Genomic DNA, 20,383 nt, shown 5'->3' on the forward strand with positions numbered 1-20,383 from the left:
GTGCCAGAGCTGAATGTCAGAACTGGCCCGGCATTAGTGAAAAGGACATTGTTTAATCTGCACTGTCCCACGGTAGAGCTTTGGCAACAATTTGTTTGATAAATTAACTGTGCCATTGTGTACTGGCTCAAATGCTGGTACTGCCTGAATGACAGATGTTCTTCTGGTTGTATGACAGATGACAAAGAGCCAGAAATGGATTTACTTTGCTTAAATTAAAAAAAAATGTTTCAAAATTCAGTTCAAAATTCCAAAGTATTTTACAAAGGCACTGAATGAACACAAACTGTTGAAATGGTTTACATATTTTACACTGAATTGATCTGAGGGCAGAATTTATGGGAGGGGGCTGAGAGACGGGTAAAACTGATGTTGGGGTTGAAGTGATGAGGGGCCTGGAGGCACAGAACTTATGTGAAGGGAGAGCAGAGATATGGGCAGAACTGGTGTGATATGGTAATGTGGCATGCAGTGTTGTTGTAGCCATGTTGGTCCCAGAATATTAGAGAGACAAGGTGAGTGAGGTAATATCTTGTATTGCACCAACTTCTTCTGGTAAGAGAGAAAAACTTTTGAGTTTACACAGAACTCTTCTTCCTGAAGCTCAAAAGCTTGTCTCTCTTACCAGAAGAAGTTGGTCTAATAACAGATATTACCTCACCCACCTTGTCATGCTAACGTGGGGGCAGAATTTACTTGGGGACTGGATGGGGACAGACTGGTTTGAGGGTTGGCAGCAGGATTGCCAACGCTCCAGGATTGGCCTGGAGTCTGCAGGAATTAAAGATTGTCATGTAATGAAACCTCCAGGAATACATCCCACCAAAATTGGCAACTCTAGTTGGCAGATGTAGGAGTGAGAGCTCCTGCAGTAAGAGCTACAATCACTTTACTCAATAAATTTCAGAGAGTTGGCATCAATAATTGTCATTCACACACTGAGGCCAGACAGAGGTAGTTCAAAAATCGAAAAGACCAAAAAACCACAATATAATCTTCTCTCTCAAACACACGTGTGCGCACACACAGAGACCCCCAACATGATGTTTTGGGGTTTGACTCATGAATTTTGAACCTTTGGGATTGGCAGTACTGGACTGATTTCTTTTAATGTCTAGTTTGCTTGTCATCCACTTTTCCTCAATGATATGATCTTGTGTTGTACACACATTAAAGAGGCAATGAATACACAGGGGAAAATGTGCACACATCCAAGTGGAAGAGGGTTATTTATAGGTAGCTCAAGAATTTGTTTTACTTGTCTTCAATGTTCCTTCATGCTCTAAGACTCAGTATGGCAAGGAGAGTCTGATAATGTTCTGATAATGGTAGGTAAAACACTCGTAAACAGGTAAGAAACTAGGATTAAAAATTAGCATTCCTTCTTTCCTCACAGCACAGGTTCACTAATCTACATAAAGGAATGTCCAATCCATTGGCAGAGAAGTAAAATAGTTGTTATCAGTCTGTTTTAGAACCATAAAGAGTAGCTCTTTTAGATTTTGGAGAATAAACCATCTTGTCCTACTTACCATTTCTGTAATGACCTAGCACCAGCGGGGAAACAAGTATATGATGGTGCACATCCTACTCATTCAGATGCTGAAAAGACTAAGGGCTATAAACAATCTGCGCATCTAGGAATTCTCACACCATTTCTGGAGTTACCGCATTTCTCCCTTTGTGAGCAGCATGTGCATCTCAAATGAACGCAATCTGTATACAAATGAGGGATTGAGTAATATGGGTAGTGATTGGTCAGCACTGTTGGTAAACTGCCATTCTGAAGAAAAGTCAAAGGTCACATCGCAATAGAAAATGCTGACCACAAAGCTTCACTAGGGCCCTAAATATCACTTTGTTACAGGGAGATCCCACCAGTTGAATCATAGTAAAGGTTTAGCAAAATCTCAACTGAGTCTTTTAAAAACCATTTCAAATAATTTTTGTGTCATTTCAGGTTAAATGTATGATTTTCCAGACCCAGCTTTGCTCCTGAGTTGAAGCTGGGGCACTGATGCATGTGACTGAAGACATCTGCGTAGCAATAGGAGTAACACAAGCAAAGTCGAGGTATGCTCCTGCAGTTGTGGGCAGGGAGAAAGGAGACAAGGCTCTTTGCCTTGTCCCGAGTTACTTGGTCACTTTAGAAATCTGGTGCTAAGCAACAGGAGGAAATGTCTTCCCCCGAATGAGCCCTCTGCCAAGAGTCAGCATCTTCCATTACTGGCAAGATTGATGCAAAAGGCCAGTGCTCTGCTTTGCTTTCTGACTTAGTTCCAGATAGTCCTTCCTACCTCTGCTCCCACAGTGTTGTGTTCAGCCATTGAAATGATGAATTGGAGTACTTGTGGCACCTTAGAGACTAACCAATTTATTTGAGCATGAGCTTTCGTGAGCTACCGCTCACTTCATCAGAACTTGTGGCACCTTAGAGACTAACCAATTTATTTGAGCATGAGCTTTCGTGAGCTACAGCTCAGCTCATGCTCAAATAAATTGGTTAGTCTCTAAGGTGCCCCAAGTACTCCTTTTCTTTTTGAAATGATGAAGTTATACAAGCCACAGTTTCTGCTGATTAGGAATCCTGCAGCTTCTTTTGATTTCAAGGCTATAAGGCCATTAAGGACCCAACACCTCTGCCCTGTGGGGATCCCACAGGAGCTGGAGGGCCTTTGCTACCCTGACTTTATTGCACTGGTGATGTAGCACTGTGCAATTCCACAGGTGCTAGTGAAAAAAAAGGCTGCATCCTGCTTACCAGTATTTCCTGTAAACCCTGCTCTCAGAAACCTAGGAGGGGAAGTATCAGAGGGGTAGCCATGTTAGTCTGTATCCACAAAAATGAGGCGTCCAGTGGCACCTTAAAGACTAACAGATTTATTTGGGCATAAGCTTTCGTGGGTAAAAAACCCCACTTCTTTCGATGCATCTAAAAAAGTGTGGTTTTTTTACCCATGAAAGCTTATGCCCAAATAAATGTTAGTCTTTAAGGTGCCACCGGACTCCTGGTTGTTTTTCTAGGAGGGGAAGTTAACATAGTGGGTCAAGTTAATCCTTGGTGTAACACCACTGATTTGAATTGGTTTACACTGCAGCCCACGTTCAAATGGCTCAATCTCTTCTGTCAGGTCTGTTCCTATGGTCAAATGGTGAGGATGAAGACTTCATTTTCTATCCATACACCGAGTGAGCTGTGAAATGTTAGTTTTAGTGTGTACACACGTTTATTATTCTATGACTGTAGCACCTAAGAGCCCTACCCAGGGGCCAGCAGGGCACGTGCATCCCTCTGGGCTAGGTGCGGGCTGCAGCAAATAGCAATGCTGGGCCGAAATAGCTCTTTTCTGAAGCCTCCAGCATGAGTTTACAAATTGCAAATTATTTCCCCGGAGCCAGGACGAGAAGAAAGCCCCATAGCTGTGTCTTTTCACTCCCTTCCCCGGACACAAAAGGCCTCCCCCGGAACTCAGTGGCGACCGTCCCCCAGGAACGCCTGTCCATAAATAGAAAAGGAGTACTTGTGGCACCTTAGAGACTAACCAATTTATTTGAGCATGAGCTTTCGTGAGCTACAGCTCACTTCATCAGATGTTTACCGTGGAAACTGCAGCAGACTTTATATACACACAGAGAATATGAAACAATACCTCCTCCCACCCCACTGTCCTGCTGGTAATAGCTTATCTAAAGTGATCAACAGGTGGGCCATTTCCAGCACAAATCCAGGTTTTCTCACCCTCCACCCCCCCACACAAATTCACTCTCCTGCTGGTGCTAGCCCATCCAAAGTGACAACTCTTTACATAGTCAAGTCGGGCTATTTCCTGCATAGATCCAGGTTTTCTCACATCCCCCCCACCCCCATACATACACAAACTCACTCTCCTGCTGGTAATAGCTCATCTAAACTGACCACTCTCCAAGTTTAAATCCAAGTTAAACCAGAACATCTGGGGGGGGGGGGGGGTAGGAAAAAACAAGAGGAAACAGGCTACCTTGCATAATGACTTAGCCACTCCCAGTCTCTATTTAAGCCTAAATTAATAGTATCCAATTTGCAAATGAATTCCAATTCAGCAGTTTCTCGCTGGAGTCTGGATTTGAAGTTTTTTTGTTTTAAGATAGCGACCTTCATGTCTGTGATTGCGTGACCAGAGAGATTGAAGTGTTCTCCGACTGGTTTATGAATGTTATAATTCTTGACATCTGATTTGTGTCCATTTATTCTTTTACGTAGAGACTGTCCAGTTTGACCAATGTACATGGCAGAGGGGCATTGCTGGCACATGATGGCATATATCACATTGGTGGATGTGCAGGTGAACGAGCCTCTGATAGTGTGGCTGATGTGATTAGGCCCTATGATGGTGTCCCCTGAATAGATATGTGGGCACAATTGGCAACGGGCTTTGTTGCAAGGATAAGTTCCTTTATAAGTTCATTTATAAGAATAAATGGACACAAATCAGATGTCAAGAATTATAACATTCATAAACCAGTCGGAGAACACTTCAATCTCTCTGGTCACGCAATCACAGACATGAAGGTCGCTATCTTAAAACAAAAAAACTTCAAATCCAGACTCCAGCGAGAAACTGCTGAATTGGAATTCATTTGCAAATTGGATACTATTAATTTAGGCTTAAATAGAGACTGGGAGTGGCTAAGTCATTATGCAAGGTAGCCTGTTTCCTCTTGTTTTTTCCTACCCCCCCCCCCCCCCCAGATGTTCTGGTTTAACTTGGATTTAAACTTGGAGAGTGGTCAGTTTAGATGAGCTATTACCAGCAGGAGAGTGAGTTTGTGTATGTATGGGGGTGGGGGGGATGTGAGAAAACCTGGATCTATGCAGGAAATAGCCCGACTTGACTATGTAAAGAGTTGTCACTTTGGATGGGCTAGCACCAGCAGGAGAGTGAATTTGTGTGGGGGGGTGGAGGGTGAGAAAACCTGGATTTGTGCTGGAAATGGCCCACCTGTTGATCACTTTAGATAAGCTATTACCAGCAGGACAGTGGGGTGGGAGGAGGTATTGTTTCATATTCTCTGTGTGTATATAAAGTCTGCTGCAGTTTCCACGGTAAACATCTGATGAAGTGAGCTGTAGCTCACGAAAGCTCATGCTTAAATAAATTGGTTAGTCTCTAAGGTGCCACAAGTACTCCTTTTCTTTTTGCGAATACAGACTAACACGGCTGTTCCTCTGAAACCTGTCCATAAATAGCAACCCTCTCGCCGCTGGCGCTAAGCCAGGTCGTAACTTGCAAGTCAGGGCGCAGCAACCACCCACCTCTCCCCATGAGGCACCCGCCCGCGCCTCTCTCCTCCAGAGCCGGAGCCACAAACACATAGATTACTCGCAACACCCAGTGCGCCCGCGCGCAGCTGCGGCTCCTCCCCTCGACCTGCACGAGAGGGTGGAACAGGGCGAAGGGGCGGGCTGCAGACAGACGGGACTCGCCGCGGCTTTTGATTGGCTGGCCGGCCGGCCGGGGCGCCTGGGTCGCCTCTCTCGCGCCACTTTCGGGCGCGTTGGCGCGAGCGGAGGGTGCGTGGTCTGGGCCATGGCGGAGAGCGAGAGCCGGCGCGGCGGTGAGAGGCGGGCGGGGCTGTGCGACTCCTGCAGGGGGGCTCGCGCAGCCGGGGGGCAGGGTCTGCATGGCGGCGGTGCAGGGTGTTGCATTTGGGCTTCCTTTGAGCTTGTCTCCTGAGTTCCTGGGCGGGGGTGGCCGTGCTGCAGGGTCTGGGTGGGGCAGCTGGGAGTGGCCGCTTTTGGTTTTTTTTTTTTTGGGGGGGGGGGACATACTTCATTGGTGTCTCCAAGATTCTCCTTGGAAGATGACAGGGAGGGTGTGTTGAAATCGAGTCTGTCCTAAAAAAATAAACACACCGGCGTGTTAAAAGAAGCTAGTGCTGACACTGGTCTCCGTCGTCCTGCTGAATTTGTGGTTTTGCATCACTTTTTTGTTTGGTTTGGGGTTTTTTTGGGAGAATGTTTTTTTTTTTTTTTTTTTTCCCGGGCTGGGTTTTAAGCTCCTACATAGAGGTAAATGTCTGTACCCGAAATGCTGTCAAGTGCATGGAGTAAACACAGGGAGGAGAGAACTGTAATCCTTTTTAATTTTAAAGAAACCTGCTGTTTCATGAAAACATAGGCATGATTTTCATCGACACTATCAGACGTGTACTCCTTCCCCCCACCCCATCCCACAAGATGTCATTGTTTTTAGGACAGTTGTCTGTACTTGATAGGTTGTGACTTTCCTCATTATCATCACTGTTTTGAGCCCTGAATTTCTTCACTCTCTAAATCTAGTAAAATCAAAATTGGGGTACAGAGAAATTGTATTCAGTTTGCTTAGAGTGAAAATACCTCGTATATGCAAAAAAAGTTTAATTCTGTGTATTTTACGTAAATATTTTTTGAATGGCTGTTGTGGCTTAACAATAACTAAAAACCACTACTATTTATATTATAAAAGGAGTACTTGTGGCACCTTAGAGACTTGCCAATTTATTTGAGCATAAGCTTTCGTGAGCTACAGCTCACTTCGTCGGATGCATCCGATGAAGTGAGCTGTAGCTCACAAAAGCTTATGCTCAAATAAATTGGTTAGTCTCTAAGGTGCCACAAGTTCTCCTTTTCTTTTTGCGAATACAGACTGACATGGCCGCTACTCTGAAACCTATTTATATTATAGCGCTTAAGAGCCCTAATCATAGATCAGGTCCCAATTGTTCCAGGTGCTATACAAACATGGAACAAAAAGATGGTCCCACCCCTAAACAGTTTACAGACTAGTATAAGATAATGGACAATATGTGGATACAGACAGACTGGGGGTACCAAGAGAGAGTGACAGTATTGGTTAGCATGATGGGCAATGGCCTCAACATAATAGCAACCTAACCGTTATCAAGTTTTTATTTTGGTAGGTATCACAGCAAAGGAGAGTTTTAAGAAGATTAATGTGCTAGTTTTGCAAATGTTTATGGGTAGCTTCTCCTAAGCATGAGGAGCAGCATAGAAGAAAGCATGATGTTGCTTGATCAAAAATTTAACAAGTGGGCAATGGAGGCTGGCATCGTGGGCGCATTGGAGGCGGGAGTCGACAGCTTGATAGTGAGGGAAAGATGGTAGGTAGAGTGGGGACAAATAACTTATGTTTGATGCAATAGAGAAAGAGGAGCCAGTGGTTGGGTGCAACAAGAGTGGTGACATGGTCAAAGTTAGGAAAATAATCTTTGCAGCAGTCTTCTGAATGGTTATAATTAGGGCCCTACCAATTCACTGTCCATTTTGGTCAGTTTCACGGTCATAGGATTTTAAAAATTGTCAATTTCATGGTTTCAGATGTTTATAGCTGAAATTTCAGGGTGTTGTAACCTTGAGGATCCCAATCCAAAAAAGTGTTGGGGTTGGGAGTCGTAAGGCTATTGTAGGGGGGATCGTGGGTTTGCCTTCCTTACTTCTGTGCTGCTGCTGTTGGGTGCTGCTTTCAGAACTGGACCGCAATGGCCAAGCTTTAAAGTCCGCACCACCGCCAACAGCAGTGTATTGGGGGGTGGATTACCATACATTTTGGTTTTCCCGGCAGCCTCCCACACGGGCTGGGGCGGCTGACAGCCACCCTCTCTTCTACACTGCCTTCAGAACTCTGCTCCTAGCCAGCAGCCATGGGGGACGCATTTTCTCCCATGATGCTGCAGCATTGCCCCACCCCCTGCCAAAGAAATCCAAGACCTGCTCTAGGGGAACCCAAATACAACACCTCCATATAGACCATGCCCCCCCCCCCCCAATTTTTGATGTCTGTGCTGGTCTCCTCTTTCTGTAGCTTTACAGAGGCAGAGCAGCATTTTGATGCTGCTGCTCTGGCCATGCCCCCTCAGCCCTCCCGCTCATGGGCGGACAAATTATTCCAAAGCTGTAAAAACTTGTATCAGTATTATAACAAATACTTCAGAGGCAACTGACCAACTATGTTCAGTGGACCAAAAAAAGAGGGGGGAAGATCACACGGTAAAGATACTACTCAGCATCAGACATATTGGCTCATAGCCATTCAGGTTGGGTAGCACTGTGGGAGATGCTATGAATTTGATAGGGCCCTAGATATAAGCAGGGCAAGATTGTGCAACGAGCTTTTTGAAGGTGTACCACTGGGTCTGCATGAGCCCCATTAAAGTTAGTGGGGGTTAACCTCTGTTGATCTTTTTGTGGGATCTGGACCTCAATGATAGTGCTTTGCGAACAGTAACTGACAATGTGCTACTTTATTACCTAACTATTTTGGTTTAGAACAGGTCTTTACATTTTTATCAGTTGTGCCGGCTAAAAGAATAAATCTGTTAGTCTGACATTAACATGGGGGCAGGTCTACATTAGAAGTACTACACTGGTATAGCTGCACTGATACAGCTATGCTGCTGTAATGTGTCTGGTGAAGATACTCTGTGCTGACAGGAGAGCACTCTCCCGTCAGCATAATTACTTCACCTCCGCAAGAGGCGAGAGCTATGTTGGTGGGACACCCACTAGTGTCCGATCATCAGCCATTGGAGATATTTGCTACTAGCAGTCACAGATGAGCTACATGCCATTGTAGGCAGTCTCATCATACCATCCCCTCCATAAAGTTATCAAGCTCAGTCTTGAAGCCGGTTAGGTTTTTTGCCCCCACTGCTCCTCTTGGAAGGCGTCAAGGTTCCTTCCCCACTCTGAACTCTATGGTACAGATGTGGGGACCTGCATGAAAAACCTAAACTTATTCTTACCAGCTTAGGTTAAAAACTTTGCCTTGTCCTTGAATCCTATGCTGCCACCACCAAGCATGTTAAACAAAGAACAGGGAAAGAGCCCACTTGGAGACGTCTTCCCCCAAAATATTCCCCCAAGCCTTACACCCCCTTTCCTGGGGAAGGCTTGATAAAAATCCTCACCAATTTGCATAGGTGAACACAGACCCAAACCCTTGGATCTTGTCAAAGTTTGACTCAGACTCACAATTTATCAGACCACTCTGTTTTATTAGCAAAGCTGCTCTGCTAATACATTTAGAAGTGAGCCCCCCGAGTGGGGCTTGTCTCTTAATTTATACAGTTTTTTGGAGAACAAGTTACAGAGAAGTTACAGACAAAAGAAGAAAAAGATTTTAGTCACCACCCTTTGAGATCCCTGAGACCAGTCACGTATCTTCAATTACCTGCTACCCTTAACAATCTCCTTTAACAGCTTCCAGTTAACTTAACTAATTGCCCTTCACACCTTCCATTCTGATGCCTGCTTCTTAGACGTGCTGGCTCTATCTTAATTGCTTTTCCATTCAAAAGCTAACTGTCCCTACCTGTGCTCCCTCAGATACTTTGTAACATGTTTTGGCATGCCCTCTCATATACAATGTATCCAGCATGTCCCCTTATACAACATTATACTTATACAATGTTATACTTCCACAATCCCCCCTTTTGGTCAAGGCTACGCCCATGACCAATGACTTACTGGATTCCATACATCAATCATTCTTTTTCATTACTTTCACTGGTGACATTTAACAACATTAGATTAGCACTCTGGTTAGCAGTAACCTGATGGATGGTGTGTCTTATGCAGTTTTGGATACAACAAGAAATCAATTGAAAACACACCAAGATTATTAGAATTCCAAATAGGAAAGTCAGGATTCCTTGAAACAACCAGTTTCCCAGACTAGAGAAATTGAATAAGTTACTTATCCATTTCCACAAGGAACTTGGTTCTTCGTGGGGAAGGTATGCAATTTGCTCCAGATGGCTAGCACGATTTATTACCTCATTAGTATTATCAGGTACGTATACACAGCATTCTGTTCCAGTTAAAGCACAGGTCCCTCCTTTGGCTGCCAGTATTATATCTAATGCCCGACGGTTTTGGAGGGCCACTTGTCGTACCGCTCCTGCTTCTTTGGCTAGAGCTTTTAAGCTCTCTCCTGTTTCATTGGCCATGATCTCAACCACCGCTTGTAACCTTAAAAGCCTTTTTGCATGGTGGATTACCCTCCTACTGGGACTAAAGAAATGGCAACAGCTTCTTCCCAAGTTAGGGGGCTTATGTTATCCACATACCATTTGGCAAGTCCCTCCTTTTTCGCCTGAAATTACAGAGACGATTTTGTGGGAGGGATTGAAGCACCCGGAATTGTGGGAAAAGCTGAGCAGGATAACAGATACCTGACCAATTTGCTGGTAACACAGTGTAAGCATTTTCCCCACAAACCCAATGATGTCCCATGAAAGCTGGGAAGGGTTGACTGCAACCCTTTGACATGTAAGAATTTACGAAGGAGGAATAGTATCCCCCAAAGGGCACAGGATGATTTTCACTGGGAGAAGAGGTAGCATTCACATGACATTTGTAGATGGTGCTGTTTTTCTCAGGGAGGCTGTAGGAGGAGCAAGAGATTGAATCTTTGGTTTGGTCCCAGGTTGAGAGGAAGTTTATCTTTCCATACCCGGTTCGCCATTCTCCAACCTTGTTTGAATAGTCCCATACACCATGGGACACGATGTATTGGAGACAGCTGCTCCTCCCTAGATTCAGCCCTGTCCCATTACACACCCAGCACCAGTGGCCCTTTCCTTTCACCACACTTATAAGTTTAGGAACATATGTTTTTCCCAGCCCCCAAGTGTCATTTTCCTTCCATGTCCTTTTAAGTGGATAGGGTTCTCCAGCAAGCTCTGAGGAATTCAAAGGGATTGCCATGGTGGGGATACTAGCTTGTGAGTGAGCTGGGATGTGGCTGCAGACCCAGCAATTAGAAATATTCAGGATCTGAGCTATCTGCACCTGTTGTTGGATGAAAGAATGGTCACTGTCACTCTGGATTCCCCAGACCTTCAGGACACAGTAGCTGAGGATTAAGCTTCTCAAAGGACACATGTTGGAAGCAGGACCCTTTCTGGTTCCGACAACCCCTTTCGAGGGAACCGCAGTCACGGTTTTACGTCCACCAGGCAGCAGGCGCTAGGCTCACTACTGCTTCTTGTTTGTTGGGTCCTGCTGTCTGTTTACACTCTGCTTCTGGCAACCGTTACGAGAGCGCAGATTGTAAGGTATTGCAGGCTGTTCCTCTTTGTCTTCTGGGGTTGAAGCTGGTTCTGCGTGGTCTTGCAGAGGTGCTTGGTCCCCTTGAGGTGGCGCTGGCTTACACTGTGAGGCGTGGATCCATGCAGCGATGCCGGATAATTTCACTGCTGTCTGGGTGGTGAGCAGTACCTGGTATGGACCCTTCCACCGGGGTTCCAAGGCGTGCTTCCGAAGGTGGTGCCGCAGGTAGACCCAATCACCAGGCTCAAGAGTGTGACAGGCAGCAGAGGTGGGTTCCGTCGGCCAAGCTGCTCGCACCTGCGAATGGAAGGAGCTCACAGCTTGGATTAACCCTTTGCAGTACTGGAGGAGCATGCTGTTAGTTAGGTTTAGGTCTGGGGCTGGGGTAATAGTAGCCATTGTTCGCATAGGGCATCCCATGATGATTTCAAATGGACTCAATTTGTGTCTCTGGGATGGGGATGACTGAATTTCCATAAGGGCCAGTGGTAAAGCCGCTGGCCAGTTTAACCCTGTGGAACTACAGATTTTTGCCAGCTTATTTTTAAGCACACCATTTCGCCTTTCAACTGCCCCTGCACTCTGTGGATGGTAAGGGCAGTGCAACAGGTGGGTGACATGTAATACCTGGTTTAGATGTTGAACAATTTTTCCAGTAAAATGTGTTCCCCGGTCACTAGACAAAGTGGCAGGAATTCTCTTGGTAGGGATAATGTGGTTTAATAGACATTTTGCAACGGACAATGAATCAGCTTTGCGACAGGGAAAGGCTTCAATCCAACCCAAAAACAGACATATTATAACTAAAATGAATTCATATTTCTGACACTTTGGCATTTGTACAAAATCAAGTTGCCAGTGTAGGAAAGGTGCTTGAGGCAAACCCCGGTACCCTTGTGTTACTTTTACAGATTTGCCTACATTGTGGCTTTGACAAGTAACACAAGCGGCACAGTGGCGGGTTGCAAAGGAGCTGAAATGGGGAGCCCACCACCCCGCCTTACTCATAGCAGAGGCCATCCCCTCCTTGCCGACATGCGAAACACCATGTAGCAGGGCGGCTAGAGACAGGTAGAGTGAGAGGGGGGCTACAAAGGTACCGGTGGGTGATCGCCAAAAGGGATCAGAATGCAAAGAGCAACCCAAAGCACTCCAGGAGTCTTTCTCTGTTTCTGGGGCAGAATCCTGGAGCTGAGCGAGATGAGACAGGGATGGTGGCGTTACAGAGACAGAGAGGGGACCAAGAAACGCTTCTGGTGAAGGTTTTATAGTGGCGGCATGTTTTGCAGCAGCATCAGCAAGTGCATTACCTTTTGCCACCTCGGTGTCTGCCGCTGAGTGGCCAGTACACTTAACAATTGCCAAGGTAGACGGTAGTAAAACTGCATACAGGAGGGCGGCAATGTAGGGGCCATTCTTGATAGGGGTACCAGTAGAGGTAAGAAAACCTCGAGCCTGCCAGAGGGTGCCAAAGTCATGCACAACCCCAAAGGCATACCGAGAATCAGTAAAAATAGTGGCAGAGAGCCCCTCGGCTAGAAAGCAGGCACGAGTTAGAGCAATCAGTTCAGCCACCTGGGCAGAGGTCACAGAGGGTAAGGGCGCAGCTTCTGTGTTCTCAGAGAGAGAGACCACAGCGTACCCTGCAAGAAGGTGGCCTTGGTCATTTCTATAACAGGACCCATCAGTGAATAATACCAGGTCAGAGTTAGGGAGAGGTACATCTGAAAGGTCGGGGCGCGGGACAGTGATGGCGGAGACAGTTGCAAGGCAGTCATGGGGTTCACCATCACTAGGTAAAGGAAGGAGGGTAGCAGGGTTTAGCCGGGAGCAGCGCTTAATAGTGATATGTGAGGCTGAAAGCAGCAAAAGTTCATACCTAGTGAGGCGAGCAGAGGAGAGGTGAGCAGTGTTGCGTTGCAGAAAGAGAGTTTCCACAGAATGGGGAACCATGAGAGTGAGAGGAGAGCGGAGGACAAGGGACTCAGACATCTCAACCAGGCGCGCTGCAGCAGCTACAGCGCGTAGGCAAGGGGGTAAACTCTGGGCTACAGGGTCCAAGGCTGCAGAAAAATAAGCCACCGGGCGATTTCTGTCACCGTGCTCCTGAGTAAGAACCCCGAGGGCACAAGCAGATTGTTCGTGACAGAAAAGGGTAAAAGGCTTGTCATAGTTAGGTAACCCTAAGGCAGGGGCAGAGGCTAAATTCTGCTTAAGGGAGATGAAAGCAGCATTTGCTTCAAGTGGTCATTGCATGGGGTTAGGTACAGAGGATCGAGTGAGTTCTTGGAGTGGTTTAGTCAGAGAAGCATATTGGGGAATCCATTGCCTACAGAACCCTGTCATACCTAAGAATTTTCTGACCTGGTGTGGAGAGCAAGGCTGGGGAAAGCTAAGGATGGCTTGTACCCGGGCTGGATAGAGTGTACGGGAGCCCTGGGAGAGAAGGAAGCCTAGGTAGGTGACAGAGGTTTGGCAGAGCTGCAATTTTGTGCGAGAAGCCTTATGACCCTTGTTTGCTAAAGCTGTGAGAAGTGTTAGTGAATCAGTTTCTGAGGCAGACAGAGAGGGGGAGCACAGGAGTAAGTCGTTCACATATTGGATCAGTGTGGATCGTGATGGGAAAACCAGATCAGCGAGATCCCTGGCTAGGGCTTGAGAAAAATAGGATGGACTCTCTGTATACCCCTGGGGAAGGGTAGTCCATGTATATTGCTGACCCTTGTAGGAGAAGGCAAAGAGATACTGGGATTCAGAGTGAACTGGGACAGAGAAGAAAGTGGAGCACAAATCTACAACAGTAAAGTGGGTTGCATTTGGAGGAATAGACGCTAGTATTGTAGCAGGGTTAGGAACCACTGGAAAAGAAGGTCTGACAATACGGTTAATAGCTCGAAGGTCTTGAACAAATCACCACGATTTGCCATCAGCCTTTTGAACTGGGAGGATAGGGGTGTTACAGGGGCTGGAACAAGGGACAATAATTCCTTGTTCTTTTAATGCAGATATAACTGGAGCAATCCCAGCCTCTGCCTCAGGATTCAAAGGATACTGAGACAGGCGAGGCAGAGGATTGGAATTGTCTACAGTAATCCGAACTGGGTCAGTATTTAGTCGGCCCACTTCAGATGGGTGAGATGGCCATAGGGAGGAAGGAACCTGAGAGATTAGGTGCTCTAGGGATGGAGTTAAGGGACAGCAAGGGACTGGAGTGGAGAGGGAAGTTTCAGACAGCAGGGAGGCTACAGAATCTCATACGGAAGACTGAGGGATTTGCAGATAGACACCATCTGGGGAGCAGTAAATAGAACAGCCAAGTTTGCATAGCAAGTCCCGTCCCAGAAGGTTTGCAGGGGTGGAATCAGAGAGAAGGAATGCATGCCCCTCAGAGAGGGGACCGACCTGAACAGACAAAGGTTTTGAGAGGGGAAAAGAGGTAGGGATCCCTGTAATGCCAACAGCAGACACAGATTTTCCAGATCGGGGAACCTCAGGCAAGTCAGTGGTGCGGATTGTAGAAAGAGAAGCTCCAGTATCAACAAGGAAAGGGAGAGAGAGATCATTTACAGTCAGGACACATTCTCCAGTAGGGGACAGAGGTAATAAGGGAGCTAAAACTTTGTGAGGTTCCCCAGCATCCCGTCATTGTTGGGGTGAAAAATAGGGTTGGGGATCAGCTGGAGGAACCAGCGGGGGGTTCACTTGATTTCCCATACAATTATTAGGTCGTCTTGGACACTTTTTTTCCAGTGTCCAGGCTGTTTACAGTAGTTACAAACCCCAGTTAATCCAGCCCCCCGCCCCCTTCCGCAACCCCGTCCCTGTCCCCGGTGTGGTCTGCTTAGTCCTGAATAATGCTGTATCTGCAGAGCCATTAACTTTTGGGAGGACTGCTCCTCCTTTCCTTTTAAAGTGCGGTGGCAATGCTCTGCTACTGCCAGCAATTTGTCCATGGTTTCAGTCTCCCATCCCACACTTATTCGTTTTAACATGCTGCCTGTGGCAGGGAGAAGACCATCAACAAATGCATGTGCCAAGGCCCCCTCCCCATTTACATCGGGCTCTTGTATTCCTGAATGTTGTAGGAAAATATCAGTTAGCCGGGACCTATAGTCGCCTGGGCTTTCTCCTTGCTCTTGCTTACAGCAACGTATTGCTGTCCAGTTTGTTTTAGGAGACCACACTTTGGGAATGGCTTGATGCAGGCGCTTCCAAAGAGCCATACACCGGTCTCTGTATGCCGAATCTGGGCCAGTACTTTTTATGGTTGAGTGGCGTGCCTCAGCTGGCCAGTCTGCAGCAGCCAATCATTTTTCATAATAACTGGCAGGAGCTAACAATTTACACAGTTGGAGGAGATCTGTCTCAGAGGGTTCATAGGTTTCACAGATTAACAGAAACTCCTCAGCAAATTTGACAGAGTTTTCCTGTGGTTTGGGAAAACTTTTAACTATAGATAAAAGTTCCGTACGAGTCCAGGGTTTATAATCCCATATGGACTCACTTTCTCCCATCTCTCATGGCTCCCAGATTCTCACACACACCACGGGGAAGACGGATAGACACAAAGACAAGACAGTCCTCAAACCGGTTAAAGCACAAAAATAATAATTACCTGAGACGTCTGATTCCAGAAGCTGGATCCAAAGACCCCTACCCGAACAGAGTGGGAACCAACAAGTTCAATGGCGTAGACTGCGCTGCTGCTGTGTACCTTTCTGTCTTGTGGAGGATCGCTTGGACTAAGCGTCCAGGCGCCGGCTGCCACGATCGTCCTGCAAGGCAGTCAGGGATCGCACAGCCTCAGTGAAGCTGCTTGCCATCTCGGTGGGACCTCCAAATTGTCAAAGTTTGACTCAGACTCACAATTTATCAGACCACTCTGTTTTATTAGCAAAGCTGCTCTGCTAATACATTTAGAAGTGAGCCCCCCGAGTGGGGCTTGTGTCTTTTAATTTATACAGTTTTTTGGAGAACAAGTTACAGAGAAGTTACAGACAAAAGAAGAAAAAGATTTTAGTCACCACCCTTTGAGATCCCTGAGACCAGTCACGTATCTTCAATTACCTGCCACCCTTAACAATCAAAAGTAAAAGAATCACCTCTGTAAAATCAGAATGGTAAATACCTTACAGGGTAATCAGATTCAAAACGTAGAGAATCCCTCTAGGCAAAACCTTAAGTTACAAGAAGACACAAAAACAGGAATATACATTCCACCCAGCACAGCTATTGTACCAGCCATTAAACAAAAGGAAATCTAACGCATTTCTAGCTAGATTACTAACTAACTAACAGAAGTTCTGAGAGTGCATTCCTGATCTGTTCCCGGCAAAAACATCACACAGACAGACCCTTTGTCGTCCCCCCCGCCTCCAGATTTGAAAGTATCTTGTCTCCCCATTGATCATTTTGATCAGATGCCAGAGAGGTTATCTTAGCTTCTTAACCCTTTACAAGTGAAAGGGTTTTGCCTCTGGCCAGGAGGGATTTTATAGCACTGTATTCAGAAAGGTGGTTACCCTTCCCTTTATTTTTATGACAGAAGGCTGTTCCAGAGCTTCACTCCACTGATGGTTAGAAACATTTGTCTAATTTCAAGTCTAAACTTGATGTCCAGTTTATGTCTATTTGTTCTTGTGTCCACATTGGCGCTTAACTTAAATAACTCCTCTCCCTTCCTCGTGCTTTTATAAAGAGCAATCATATCTCCTCTCATCTTCTTTTGGCTGGCTAAATTCTTGGCATCTCCTTTCATAAGACAGATTTTCCATTCCTCTGATCATCCTAGTAGCCCATCTCTGCACCTGTTCCAGTTTGAATTAATCTTTCTTAAACATGGAAGACTAGAATTGCACACAGTATTCAAGATGAGATCTCACCAGTGTGTTGTATAATGGTACTAACACTTCTACGTCTCTGCTGAAAATACCCTGCCTGATGCATTCAAGCACTGGTTGTCAGTGAAATAAAAGCATAAAGAAGGAAGTTAGATGTCTAAAATAACCTTCCTTTCCAAATCATGGATAGTGACAGCTGATGCACCCCTAAAGGAAGTTGGGTGGCAGCTTAACAATTGTCACCTTTCCCTTCCTGAGTCTACTATAGGTGCATTATTACCACAATCTACCTATTCTGCAGCTCAGCAGCTCCCACAATCCTTGATGTCTGAGCTACTCTCCTCACTCAGCAGCTTCATGGCGCCGGATCAGCATTTTGGCGCCACTGCTTTGTTCATGCCTCTTCTGCGCCCACTTGCAGCCAGATTCTCTCCCTCCACAGCAGCGTGTGGATGGCAGTTCTGTTGCACCCACCTATCTTCTACCTTCAGTGTGGTTTTTTTTGGAGGGGGGGGCAATGATGAGCCGTGGTCTCACACTAGCCCTTTCCTTCTCACTGGGTGGTTTTTAGTCAGATGACTGAACCCACCTGGAACCTTCTTGCTTCCAAACCTTCCTTTGCACCCTTTTGGTATGGCTGAGCAGTCTAAAAAGCACTGAACAAAATCTAAACAGTGCTCTGTCTATGAGACAGCCTTTCTGGCCTTGGCAGATGATGAGATGTGCTCAGCCTTCGGTCCCTAACTCTGTTAGGTCCCAGGGCCATGAGTCGGGCAGACAGGTGGGATCCCCTGCTCACCAGAGCAGCTGCAAGTCCACCGGGAGGAAAATAGACCAGGAGTTCCTGAGCAGAGCAGGGAGAGACTCCAAAGAGAAGGAGTACCCCATGTTGTTCATTGTTCAAAAGCATACGGGAGGAATCCAAGCCATAGACTCAAGTGATTCAACAAGTGGATGAAGAAAACAAAGTTTCAGATGGAGACCCTGACCTCTGTGGTGTCATGCCTGTCCAAGGAGGATTTTCTGACTTCAGTGGATCTGGCAGACGTGTACTATAGTGGTCCCTCGCTCTCCAGTGGGGAGGGAGGTCACTCTGCCTCACTGTATTGGGCGGTAACTCTCAGGCTTGGGTCACGCTGGCGGGGCCGAGCCATAAGCCGTCTATAGTTCTGTGGCCTATAGAAGCAAACAAGCAATAACAGTCTGGGGCACTTGTCCCCACCCTCAGTTGGGGCAGAACACTGAGTAGTTTTTAGCATGTAGCCCCTCAACTGAGGCTGGCAGTACTTAATAATCTAAAACTCTGGCCCTTTGAGTGAGGCAAAGCTAGGGCAGGCTGTAGCTTCAGGCTCCTGGCTAAGGCAACCAGCAAACATACACAGTCTGGGGCCTCCAGCCCTTTGGGCAGGGCCAAGCAGGGAGGAGGCTGTAACCAATGTTCCCTCTAATTTTTTCAATCCATGCAGAGAATGCATTTTGTTATGTGCAGCACCAGTATTGAGGTAATGTGTGGATGTGTGCCACCGGTAGAAACAAAAAACATATATATAATTCTTTAAAAAGTTACCATAGGTATGGCCAATGGTACATGTAAAAGGGGCTGTAAAGATTTCCTGGAATCTGACATTTTAGGACCAGATCCTCAGCTGGTGTACAGCAGCCACGAAGACACTGGAACTTCTTCGATTTACATTAGCTGAGGATTTGGTTCTTCAAGTATATCATATTAGAACGGCTTCCTTATCACTATTGCAAACACATAGACTGAAGTCTTATGCATATAAGAGGCTTTTCTGAAGGGCAGAAAACAATGAAATCCTATAATGTGCTATCATATTTCAGGTTGCAGTTCCCTTTCCTCAGAATTTAATCTGGTGGCTGGCAGTGCACAGCTGAACCTAAACTGAGATTCCGCACCCAAATGAAATGAAAACTCCATGGTATCTTGAAGGTATTTTTCTTTGCCTAAAGGTAGTAAAGTGTGGCATTTCACGGTCTTGTATCAATCTTGGTTTAGGATGAGGATCAGGCTCAATAAGGTGTATATTTCTGGCAGATAAAATACTGCTTATCCCCATAAATCTTGTGTAAACAGAGGCATTGCAGAACAAAGAACAAACATTTAATTGCTGTAACAAGATCTCCCTAAAAAAAAAGGGGGGGGGAGGCTGGGGCTGAGGGAGAGAAATGCCTGTCGTGCTGCAGCCCTGGCCGGGGCTGGGGCTGGGGCTGGGGCTGTGGGAGAGAGGTGCCTCTCCTGCACTCCCCAAGCTCCCTCAAACCCCCATCACCACCCCCCACCTCACCCTACTGCCCTCACCCACACTCCCTGCACATTCTCCATGCTCACCTGTGTGTGTGGCCCTTGATGGCTCTTGTGCGGCTGAGCAGGCATGCAACTTAGAGGGAGCACAGGCTGTAGGCTAAGCCTCCTGGCTCAGGTAGGGATGAGCACCCACACAGTCTAGGGGCTCAGGAAGGCGGGCGGCACCAACTGAGTCTAGCATCCTAGCTTGACGGACAGTAGACGTACATAGCCCTCCATGGTGGGGAGTCTGCCACCTCGGGTGGCGTGGCAGGGGGACGCGGGCCCACCTGACTCCTCCACATCCCAGCCCAGGGCCCTAGCAGTGGTGGAGTGATGCGCCACTGGGTCGGCAGGGATCCATCCGCAACACACTGACCTAGAAACAGTCAGCAATGAAGCCAGATAATCGTTGTCTGCCCTGGACTACTTACCACCCCCTGGGGAGGTAGGATCTCTGGAATCCGCAGTCCTCTGGCTCCTCTGGCTACGTGGCAGATGGCAATCCTGGCAACTCTTCTGGGTCCGTCTCCTCTGCAGGATGCTGCAGAGTTCAGATTCAGCTGCTGGGAGCTGTAGCAGAATAGAAGCGTCCATCTCCTTTCCTGGCTGCTGCTCACCTGAGCTGTAGAGCCCTCCCTTTATACTTGCTGTCCCATCCTGGCGTGGCAAGCGGGGTCAGTTTGGCTCTGCCGACCAGGGAGTGTAGAGGTCCCTTGCTCTCCTGTCCAGAGGGAGGCCACTCTGCTTCGCTACACATACCTCCACATTTGTCAGCCTTGCTGTCACAGGTTCCTAAGATTTGCTTGTGGCAGGAAGTAACATCAGTACCGGATGCTCTCATTCGGCTTGTCCTCTGCTCTCAGTGTGTTTAGAAAGATGTTGTCAGTAATGATAGCCTGACTCAGGTTGCAGGGTATCCACCTGTGCCCCTTCTTGGACAACATTTGATCAGAACGCCATCCCCGGAAATAGCACAGAGAGCCACATCGCTGACACTGAGTCTCCTATAAGCACCTGGCTTTATCATTGTCAAAAAAATAACACACTTCGGAATGGACATAGATACCTTGATAGCAAGGATCTATCCATCACTAGAAAGGTTCAAGAAGATTCAGAACCTCTTTACGTTGTTTGGGACCTGCA

The 20,383-nt window shown here is 46.8% G+C and overlaps 1 protein-coding gene across 5 annotated transcripts in view; it reads left to right on the forward strand.

Moving 5' to 3' along the window:
* Positions 1-5,451: 5,451 nt before the first annotated feature.
* POLA1 (DNA polymerase alpha 1, catalytic subunit) overlaps positions 5,452-20,383 on the forward strand; it is a 359,222-nt gene continuing 344,290 nt past the window's right edge. For 4 of the 5 annotated variants that reach the window (XM_048863346.2, XM_048863354.2, XM_048863383.2 and 1 more), the window contains exon 1: positions 5,452-5,595. In XM_048863346.2, coding sequence (XP_048719303.2) covers positions 5,568-5,595 — 28 coding nt within the window. In that variant the 5' untranslated portion in view covers positions 5,452-5,567. Of the gene's footprint in view, positions 5,596-18,774; positions 18,884-20,383 lie in introns of all 5 variants that reach the window. The other variant, XM_048863364.2, reaches the window with a different exon arrangement.

Source organism: Caretta caretta, chromosome 1 (assembly GCF_965140235.1).
Source record: "Caretta caretta isolate rCarCar2 chromosome 1, rCarCar1.hap1, whole genome shotgun sequence".
Classification (NCBI taxonomy): domain Eukaryota; kingdom Metazoa; phylum Chordata; order Testudines; family Cheloniidae; genus Caretta; species Caretta caretta.